The 11,006-nt window shown below is 42.8% G+C and overlaps 1 protein-coding gene across 2 annotated transcripts in view; it reads left to right on the forward strand.

Annotated features, from left to right (window-relative positions):
• The window catches only part of ZNF423 (zinc finger protein 423), a 304,646-nt gene extending 295,247 nt beyond the window's left edge, over positions 1-9,399 (forward strand). For both annotated transcript variants that reach the window (XM_058155221.1, XM_058155222.1), the window contains one exon: positions 8,588-9,399. In XM_058155221.1, the coding sequence (XP_058011204.1) occupies positions 8,588-8,617 (30 nt within the window). In that variant the 3' untranslated portion in view covers positions 8,618-9,399. The remainder of the gene's footprint in view (positions 1-8,587) is intronic.
• Positions 9,400-11,006: the final 1,607 nt, after the last annotated feature.

Genomic DNA, 11,006 nt, shown 5'->3' on the forward strand with positions numbered 1-11,006 from the left:
CCTTTTTTGGGGGGGGGGAGAACAATCAACTCCTTTTTCATCAAGTTCAGGTTTTTCAACTCCGCAACATAATGGATGGAAAAAGATATAGGCCAAAATGGCATCTACCATGGGAAACCGAGAGTAGGCAGATAACTAACTGTACTTGCCTGTTACCTAGAATAACTGGATTGGGAATTAAGAGCAGCCTGGGTTACCTGCTATCAGTTTTAATGAAGTGTGGTAACAAAATTGGATTTGGAGTAGTCATTGAAAGCTGTTTATGGCACGCTCTTGAGTGCATTTACCGTTTTTTCCGGAATTGCAGGCTAGCGAGCGTATGAGTCTTTAAGACAGGCCATCTGTTAACATCAGACCTTTGGATAACTGTCAAACCATTCTAAAAATAAGCATAGAGATACACAGGCTGCCCAAGAGGACAAAGGTGACTCATCTGTCTTCTCCCTTGCCCCGAAGCTTGCTTTCATCTGGCTTAGAAAAGAGGACAAAATAGCGTAAGGGGGCACCGAGATGATTTGGTCCAATGGTTTCTGCCTCTCATTCGGAAGATGGACGAAGCGGCGAGCATCTGGGCAGTCCACAACCAGCGGTGGGCCAGATCATTTTTAAAGCTTTGAGTTTGCACAATCCCCCCTCTATGACTCCAGGGTCTTCTCTACTTACTCCCTTAAAGCAGGGGGTGAAATCCACTTATCTTCCCTACCGGTTTGCAAATGTGTGGGTGCGCAGAGGCTTAAAATGTCACAAAAAAGCAATGTCGTGACACCTGCGCGGGTGGGCGGAGCCTTCCGCAGCCGCCGCTACTGGTTCGCCAAAGCCGGAAAGAACTGGCTGAATTTCACCCCTGCCTTAAAAGCCAACTTTTTTAAAAAAAAAAACATTTTTTATTAGGTTATTAAGTATTATAAAATACAAAAGTAAGTAAAAGAGCAGTGGAAAGGGAAAGAAAAGGGAGAGAGAGAAGCGAAGGAAAGGTAGGGAAAAGAAAAGAACAAGAAGCATTGGCTTCCGACTCTTTCTGTTGCAGTAGAATGGGGCCCTGGCATCAAATCACAGCTTGTTTTTTTCTCCATAGTAATAAAAACAAGCCGTTTCTGTAAAGATCTATCAATCTAATCTATAAAGCCCGAAGTTTTCATTCTTTTCCACGTCAAGCACGAAATCCGGAAGTGGTTTCCATGTGGAAACAAAAGGACTTATCAGGGGTGGGCTTCAAAATTTTTAGCAAGGGGTTCTCGGTCCGGTTGCTGGGTAGGCGTGGCCATGGTGGTTATGGCCTAGTCGGCTTCCTGCACCACAGAGGGGTGTGTGTGTTTTTGCCCTCCCCGGGCTCTGGAGGCTTTCCTTGAGCATCCGGGAGGGCAAAAAAGGCCTCCCCTGGCCCAAACTTCCGTTAGGCCCATTTTTTGCCCTCCCTGAGCTTCCGGGCATGCCCTGCACTTACCTGCATCCAAAACAGGCCGTGTGAGGACTCCTGGGAGGGGAGGGCGGGGCCAGCCAGGAATGGGATTTGGGGGTTCTCTGAACTGCACAGAATGTTAGTTAGTTAGAGGTTCTCCCGAACCCCTGCAAACCCCCAGCAGCCCTCCTCTGGTACTTATGTTCTTTTCTTTAACCAGAGTAGTCAGTTTTGATTACCAGAACGGTTGGCAGAAGTTGATGGAGCTTAAGTTCTATCAAGTGATGAAATCGCTCCTTAGACCGATCGTCTCGTTCTTTCTTCCTTTTTCTTTTTTTGTTAAAGCATTTGTCAGGGCACAAAACGTTCCCAATTATTGACAGGATGTCTCATTTTGTACTAGAGTAAAGTTTGTGAGGAAACGGGACCAAGCGCTTGTTATGTACGAAGAAAAGCATTTAACCGCTGTTCTGTTTTAAGCAGCAGTTTGACAAGCAGATTTTCTAATCTCCAATTTAAGGGAACATCGGAGGGTTTTTGGGTTTTTTTTGCCTTTTTGGGGGTTTCAGCCGCAGTTGAAAAAGAGAGCCAGCTTTGCCATTTTGGGGTGAGGTTTGGGTTTGTTTGTTTTTTTTTTTGGTTTTTTTTTTTGTAAGACACAAAGAAATGGAACGTTGACTTCGGGATAGAATGAAATGGGATTATGGAAACGATGTAGACAAAAGTTAATGTTAGAATGAGATTGATGTATTTTGTTTTACTTACATCTGTAACAAAGAAAGCCAGAAAGCATTCTTTTTCTATTTTTTTCTTTTTCTATTTTTCTTTCTTCTATTTTTCTTTCTTCTTCTATTTTTCTATTATTGCTATTTTTTGCACTTTCACTTTTTTCTGATCCCTTTTCTTCCTTTGAATCTTTTTTTCTGTTGGTTTTTCCTTTTAACTTTGTATTTTTTTTTAAAAAAAAAGTCTCCCTCCCACCTCCCCAGAAAAAAAAGAGATATTAAATGAAAAATGACGGTCATGAATAAGGGAGGGAGAGAGAGAGAGAAGACAGACAGACAGACAGACAGACAGACAGACAGACAGACAGATGAGAGCTAGATAGGTAGATAGCTAGCTAGCTAACTAACTAGCTAGCTAGATAGGGATGGATAGATGGATGGATGGATGGATGGATGGATAGATAGATAGATAGATAGATAGATAGATAGATAGATAGATAGATAGATAGATAGATTTTAGTGATGCTTCAGTGATAAGCAATTGTTTTATCCTGTATAAATGTCAGACTATCTTTCTACAAGCTGATGGCCCAAATGAGAATTTTGTGATCTGCATTCTTAAACATGTAGACATCTCCAGACCAGGGAGGGCTGTTTCGGAAATCCATGATTATGCACGGTTACAGTAAAGACCCAATTGAGCCCACCTTGTTTTTCCCGTAACGTTGTTAGCGGTAAAAACATTACATTTTATTTACAAACTCTAAGTTTGGTATTTGCATCCTTCGTTCCAAAAACATTCCATTGTATGGAACTCCTCTCTCTTCCCTAAACGATGGTGTTCCTCGCCAATTCCCGTGCCTTCCCATCCCGAAGTGAGCAAAAGGAAACGAGCATCTCTGTGCAAGCTTTGGTCTGAAGCTCTCAGCTTCATAACATGGTCACATTTTCCAAATTCCACAGCACGATTGTCACCTTGTGGCCGCTCCTTGGAAATGCACAGAATTTAGCGCTTATTACAGCCAAGTATTTCAATAGGGGCTTTGATTTTCCTTAGTTAAATGTGGTTGCCGGCACCTTTGCTGGTACAAAAAGCAACTTTGCATGACTTAGGTTTTCCTAAACTATGGGAGGGAACAAAAGATTTGGGAAAAGTTGAAGACGGTGCGTTAAATGGCAAACCAATAGGTCAAAATTATAGTTCATTTAGACTTGGCTCTCACTCATTTTTCCTACTGAGATAATTATAAAAGAAAATTTCGCAGCCTATTATGAAATCTCAGAGGCAATGGGCAAAAAAGTGATCGTGAAATTATTCAAGACTGGGTGTTTTCATTTTCTAGGACAGTGGGGTTCCTACAAAAATCCCCTCTATCTGTCTGTCTGTCTGTCTGTCTGTCTGTCTGTCTGTCTGTCTATCTATCTATCTATCTATCTATCTATCATCTTTCTTTCTTTCTTTCTTTCTTTCTTTCTTTCTTTCTTTCTTTCTTTCTTTCTTTCTTTCTTTCTTTCTTTCTCTATCTTCTATCTTCTGTCTATCTATCTATCTATCTATCTATCTATCTATCTATCTATCTATCATCTATCTATCTATCTATCATCTGTCTATCTATCATCTGTCCGTCTATCTATCTATCTATCTATCTATCTATCTATCTATCTATCTATCTATCTATCTATCTATGGACCACAATCTTCAATACAAGGGAATATGTGTAGCTCAGGGTTGAACTGTGGAGTTTGTGAAGTTCGTGGTACGTTCTGAGCTTGGTTCTTTGCTTGCAGATGTTTCATTAGATAGCATCATCAACGCTAATCCCACGCTCCCTTGCACTGATGGTATTACCTAGTTGGGTAATAAAATGTCTGCAAGTAAACAACCAAGCATGACCAAGAATACCATACTATATACAGTCTTCAGTCCGGAAAAGCAACAATATCCCATCCTTTATAAATCATGCTAAAGAAGACGCAAACTACCCCAACTCATTGACTTCAAGATATATGGAATTTCAGTTCTTATTTATGGGATATAGAATAGAATAGAAAAGAATATACTAATAAACAAATAGAATAAAATAATAAATGAACAGAACAGAACAGAACAGAACAGAGCAGAGCAGAGCAGAGCAGAGCAGAGCAGAGCAGAGCAGAGCAGAGCAGAACAGAACAGAACAGAACAGAACAGAACAGAATAGAATAGAATAACAGAGTTGGAAGGGACCTTGAAAGTCTTCTAGTCCAACTCCCTGCTTTGGCAGGAAACCCTACATCACTTCAGACAAATGGTTATCCAATCTCTTCTTTAAAACTCCAGTGTTGGAGCATTCACAACTTCTGGAGGCAAGTTGTTCCACTGATTAATTGCTCTAACTGTCAGGAAATATCTCCTTAGTTTTAAGTTGCTTCTTTCCTTGACTAGTTTCAACCCATTGCTTCTTGTCCTGCCCTCAGGTAATTTGGAGAATAGCTTGACTCCCTCTTCTTTGTGGCAGCCCCTGAGATATTGGAACACTGTTAACATGTCTTCCCTACTCCTTCTTTTCATTAAACTAGAAATATTCAGTTCCTGCAACCGTTCTTCATAAATTTTAGCCTCCAGTCCCCTAATCCTCTTTGTTGCTCTTCTCTGCACTCTTTCCAGAGTCTCAGCATCTTTTTTACATTGTGGCGACCAAAACTGGATGCAATATTCCAAGTGTGGCCTTACCAAGGCCTCATAAAGCAGTACTAACACGTCACGTGGTCTTGGTTTTATCCCCCAGTTGGCATTGATAAGGCCTTACAAAGGCATTATGAGGCCAATTTGAAGGCCAATACATCTAGGAAGCACCAACTTGGAGGATGCTAAAGGAGAATCTCTACCATGAAAAAAACCAAAAAGTTAGGAGCTGAAAGGAACTATCTCCGTTGCCATCTGTTCAACATGATAGGAATCCTTTTTCAAGGACTCATCTCCACTTCTCTGAGAAATTTTCAGGTCTAAAAGCAACGAAGAGGTGGTAGTGTCATAGACATTGGCACAAGGGACTCTTCGAGTAATGAGGTCTCCTGCACTTTGAGGAGATGGGTTTTTGAGGCGACATTCCCTGCTTCTGAGACCTGGCTTCCGTTTGCATTAGATTAGAAATGCTACTTTGGCATAACATTAGGTTTTATTTAGCGTCTTGGCAGAGGACAAGACAGGATGTCTGATCTGTAATATTTCCCTTAAGGGAAATTAGGTGGGGGGGGGAAAGGAGGGGAGCTAATTGCCAAAGTGTGCAATAAATGCCATCCATTGACCAAGCCTAGGTAATGCAGCTGCCATTTTTCCAAATGGCCAGTTAACCCCTTTTGTTGTTGTTAGTTGCAAAGTCATGTCCAACCCATCGCGACCCCATGGACCACGTTCCTCCAGGCCTTCCTGTCCTCTACGTTCATTGCACATATCCGGCCCAGGGGCCGTAGTTTGAGAACCCCTGATTTAGTGCAATATAAAAAATGCAAATAATTTTTCTGCGGACCACCAAAATTTTCTCGTGGACCACCAGTTGGTAACCGCTCCTCCGGAGTCCATTTAAGCTCACACCGTGCTTCAGTGACTCCATCCAGCCACCTCGTTCTCTGCCGTCCCATTCTTCTTTTGCCCTCAATCGTTCCCAGCATGAGGCTCTTCTCCAGGGAGTCCTTCCTTCTCGTTAGGTGGCCAAAGTATTTGAGTTTCATTTTCAGGATCTGGCCTTCTAAACAGCAGTCAATGGTGAAATGTAAAATTTGTTACTACCGGTTCTGTGGGTGTGGCTTGGTGGTGGTGGGGTAATGTGGCTGGGTGGGTGTGGCCAACTTTTTTCTTTTTTACTTTTAAAAGCATTTTTTTACAACCTCTTCAGCCGAAGAGGTTGTAGAAAAAATGTTTTTAAAAGGCTCTGACAATCCCAGCTGAGTTGCCTGATTGTCAGAGGCTTTTCTTTTCTTTTAAAAGCATTTTTTTTTGGCCATTTTTTTGATGATCGCGCGGCTCATCTGGGCATGGGGGGCGGGGCAGGGATTTTTGCTACCGGTTCTCCGAATCACTCACTGCCATCGCTACTGGATCGGGTGATCCGGTCCAAACCGGGAGCATTTCACCCTGGTTGATCTCCACTAGGACTGACCAGTTTGATCGCCGTGCAGTCCAAGGGACTGTTAACCCCTTTAGCTTGGGTGAAACCTAGCATTCAGAACTCTGCTCTCCTACATTGTTTTACTCCTTTTGGGGGTGAATTTGAGGGTTCTCCATTGGCAATAGCAGCACACCTTCTCTTGGTGGCATCTCATTCATCATTTTGCAGCAATTGGATTGACCGACACGAACAGATTTTCTAACCCAATCTTGTAGCTCGGGTCCTTTCTGGCAGCTTTCCTTCAAGATCTAAGCCTTAGTAAGACCCTATCTGGAATACTGGATCCAGTTTTGATCTCCACATTATAAAAAACAACATCGTTGAGACTTTGGAAAGAATGCAGAGAAAAGCAACAAAGATCATTAGGGGTCTGGAAGCTAAAACATATGAAGAATGGCTGTACGAACTGGGTATGTCTAGTTTAATAAAAAGAAGGACTAGCAGTGTTCCAATATCTGAGGGGCTGCCACAAAGAAGAGGGAGTCAAGCTATTCTCCAAAGCACCTGAGGGCAGGACAAGAAGCAATGGGTGGAAACTAATCAAGGAGAGAAGCAACCTAGAACCAAGGAGAAATTTTCTAAAAGTGAGAATAATTAACCAGTGGAACAGCTTGACTGCAGAAGTTCTGAGTGCTCCATCACTGGAGTTTTTAAAGAAGAGACTGGACTTCCATTTGTCTGAAATGGTACAGGGCGGTGATGGTTAACCTTTTTGGTGCCGAATGCCCAAAGCGCAAGCGCAAGCATGAATGCGCTTGCACGTGCCCCAAACCCTAAAATGAAACGCAAGTGCCCCCCGCACATGCACCCTGGCCCCTATTTTGGCTTCCAGGTTGATGCAGGAGGCTTTTCAGACACAAAATGGGGCGCAGGAGGGGGCCTCGTGATCTCCACAGTTTCTCCTCCCCCTGTGCGCCCAGGCTTTCTCCTCCATTCCTGCCACAGAGGGGCATCTGCGGAGGGTGGAACCTGCGGAGATCGGGGAAGGCCCCGCCCCGGCGCAAGCGCAGCAGAGACCCGAAAACCAGCTGCCTGGTGGGAGGCGTGCGTACATGCGCGGTGGTGCTGAGCTGGGCGACGGCTGGCGTGCCCACAGAGATGGCTGTGTGTGCCACAGGTTCGCCATCACGGGTATAGGATCTTCTGCTTGAGCAGGACAGAGGTTGGGCTGGAAGGCCTCCGAGGTCTCTTGTTCTGTTATCTTCATGCCAAGTAAGAATAAGGAAGAGGGCAGGGAGCAAATGGGTATCCCCAAGTCGTCGACAGAACATGGTTCAATTGTTGCAGCTTCCCTTCCAGTGAGTTAGCCTTGGGCTTGGATGTCCTACAGATGGTCCATGGCGAAGGGAATTTGGTCGCATGATGTTTTTCTTTTTGTCCTTTTTGTCCGTGTTGTTTTCTCCCCCCTTAACCCCCAGTGGTGAAATCTATTTTTTTTTTATTACCGGTTCTGTGGGTGTAGCATAGCTTGGTGGGCGCGGCAGGGAAAGGATACTGCAAAATCTCCATTCCCACCCCACTCCTGGGGGGAGGATACTTCAAAATTCCTATTTCCACCCCACTCCAGGGAAAGGATACTGCAAAATCCCTATTTCCACCCCGCTCCAGGGAAAGGATACTGCAAAATCTCCATTCCCACCCCACTCCTGGGGGAAGGATATTGCAAAATCCCTATTTCCACCCCACTCCAGGGAAAGGATACTGCAAAATCCCCATTCCCTCCCCACTCCTGGGGGAAGGATATTGCAAAATCCCTATTTCCACCCCACTCCAGGGAAAGGATACTGCAAAATCCCCATTCCCTCCCCACTCCTGGGGGAAGGATATTGCAAAATCCCCATTTCTACCCCACTCCAGGCAAAGGATACTATAAAATCTCCATTCCTTCCCCACTCCTGGGGCCAGCCGGAGGCAGTATTTGCCGGTTCTCTGAACTGCTCAAAATTTCCACTGCCGGTTCGCCAGAACCTGCTGGATTTCACCCCTGCCCCCCCCTCCCCCTGGCAGTGCTTTTTTCCCTTAAGTTCATTGCCGGTGTTAAGGGTATCTGCCGATACAAAGCAAATATGTCACATTGGCAGCTGTTACTTAGGAGCCTTCCCCCCCCCCCCACAACTCCTCTCGCCTTCCTCCTCCTCCTCCCCATCCCACCTTCAAGCTTCCTCTTTATTGCATTTTGTTCGGGAATAATTGCAAAGCTTTTATGTCGAATTCTGCATAAATGCCACTGAGTAGGAGGGCACGGGCTCGCTTTCTATTATTCTGCCCCTCACGTATGTCTCCTTTCTCCCCCCCCCTTCTCCATCTCTTTCCAGAACCACACGTTGAGCCAGCATGCTCAGTGAGCGTAGCACGACAGGAGACCTCTCTGCGGAGGACTTGACGGAAACTCAGTGGGGAGGACCATTTGAACATTACATCCAATCAAAGTGTCATTTGCAACCCAGATGTAAAACTCTAATGATTTGGCCATGAGGCGCTGCTATTATAAGCAGCTGGAAATGAATATTAATGGAAGAGATTAAAAGTATTCCATGCGCAGTATTTTTTATTGTCCTGCTTGAGCTAAGTGAACTTTAAACCTTCTGCTTCTGATTGAATTTATAGTTGCTAGATAAAAGAGAGAAAAAAAAAAGGAAAAAAAAACCCCTGCTTTTGATGCGCTTATTTCTTCGTTGCTTCTTGTATTATACGGATAGTTCTAGATTTAGGAGTGATTCCCTCAAACCCGCCCCACTCCTTTTGTTCTTTATGGTTGTTGTTTTTTTTCTTCTTCTTCCTTCTAGTTTGGACTTTATTTTCCTTCCCTGTTTAACCGCCCCACCCCTTTTTTTTTTTCCAATTGCAATTTTTAGGTAATTGTGCATCGTGATGTGAAGGCTTGGCTATTGTCTGAATATATTATTTTTTACGCTATTTTCTTTTTGGGTTTTTTTTTTCTCGGTTTGTTTGTTTTTAACAATTAAAGACTAAATGCTTTGATTGGATTTGCCAGTTCACCGGACAGTGATTAATAAATAAATAAATAAATAATGTAATAATGAATTTCATCAGTTTCAGTGCAACTGGATGACCTGCTTTATAAATGTGACTGAATCTGATTGCATTAACTAATACAGTTCAATAAAGGGAATACATTGGATGAATGTCCAGTCCTTGATTATTTTCCCCTCAATGGTGTGCTATGGGTGATGTTTAAGAGCAAAAACTAGATTTACAAATCTAGAATTCGCCATTAAATTTGAAGCCACAAAAAGTCACCAAAAGGTAAGTTGGGTTTTCTAAAACATTGTCAACACAGCTGTTAGGTCTCCCTACGATTGCACGATATTGTGAACTGAGTCTTGGTCTTCTATCATCTCAAGAAATTGCATTGGCCAAGTGTTACACGTAGCAGATTCCAATTCATAAGGATATGTGAAAGAGCTTCCCTGGTGTAGTGGCCTAAAGGTAGAGCTCTCGCCTCACAATCAGGAGGCTGTGAGTTCAGTCCTAGGTGGAGGCAGATATTTTTCTCTCTGGGCACACTGAGAATGTATCTGCTGCATAAAACTCTGCATTGGCGACAGGAAGGGCAACTGGCCAGTAAACACTCAGCTCCTTTCAGTTGCCCAGGCTTCACTCTGCAAGGGATTATGGGGTCGTTAAAAGAGGATGGTGTGAAACAGCTTCCTTCAGATGAGACCATACAGATACGGTGAACATTACCCACAACGGGTACAGATTTTTGGAACTGAAACTTAGCACATCTGAAAGACACCAAACTGGCAGAAGGCGATTTATAAATATGGTGTGGACCACAGAAACCAAATTCCACCAAGATTTTGTCACAAGAAGCATCATAATCAAATATTTCAGAGGACAATCATCTGAGAAGCTAATCCATGAAGGAAAATGAAGGTTAATAAAAGCCCATCAACACATTTGGGATAAGAAAAAAGTATTTTTCATAAATGTTGTGATGCAATATTAAGAATTGGTTTTCCTAGGAAGGGAAGTGTACACATAACAATAATTGTGATAATACACATATAGACTTGGTTAAGAAACAGTTTTGCTTTTCCAGAATAAACCTTAAGAACAACCAAACCAAACATTTGCCTGTATACAATAATTAAAACACCAAGCTGGGAAGATTTTATGAACACTGTTGGCAAGAACCACTGAGAAAAGGTTCAAAATATAGCAAAGATCTCATCAGTTGAAAGATTACGTGATCAGATAGTCTGAGCAGGGAATAAAAATTTCAGGTGAATGCAGATTTTTAGTCCCTGTAGTTTTATGGTGGTCAACAAGAATGGCCAAATATATGGATCTAACCTTGAATAATCCCTGATGGGTTCTTTTAGAAACAAGGAGGTTTGAGTCCTAACATATTTGAGAATTATATTGCAAATGAATTCACATTTTGAACTGAGTAAGTATTTTAAGAACTTCAACAGTGTGGCTTGCTCCCTAAAATTAATACTTTTGAAGGGTTGCCAGATTCAATTTGGGGGACAGCTTGATGGGAGCAGAAGGATATGAATGAACAGCATAATCCTAGATTGGAAAGTATAATTCTCTGGGTTGTTGTTTTTTGTTTTTTTAGAGAAGATGCTAAAACATTTCCTGGATTTGGCCTTTAATTTTTTTTAAGAAAGCGGTTTTTAACTTTAGAAGTGAATTATTGTTTCGTTGTCTTTTGCTACACATAAAAATACACAACAGGGCTATGGGCCGTGATAGCTCAGG

This window comes from Ahaetulla prasina, chromosome 12 (genome assembly GCF_028640845.1).
Source record: "Ahaetulla prasina isolate Xishuangbanna chromosome 12, ASM2864084v1, whole genome shotgun sequence".
NCBI classification, from domain to species: domain Eukaryota; kingdom Metazoa; phylum Chordata; class Lepidosauria; order Squamata; family Colubridae; genus Ahaetulla; species Ahaetulla prasina.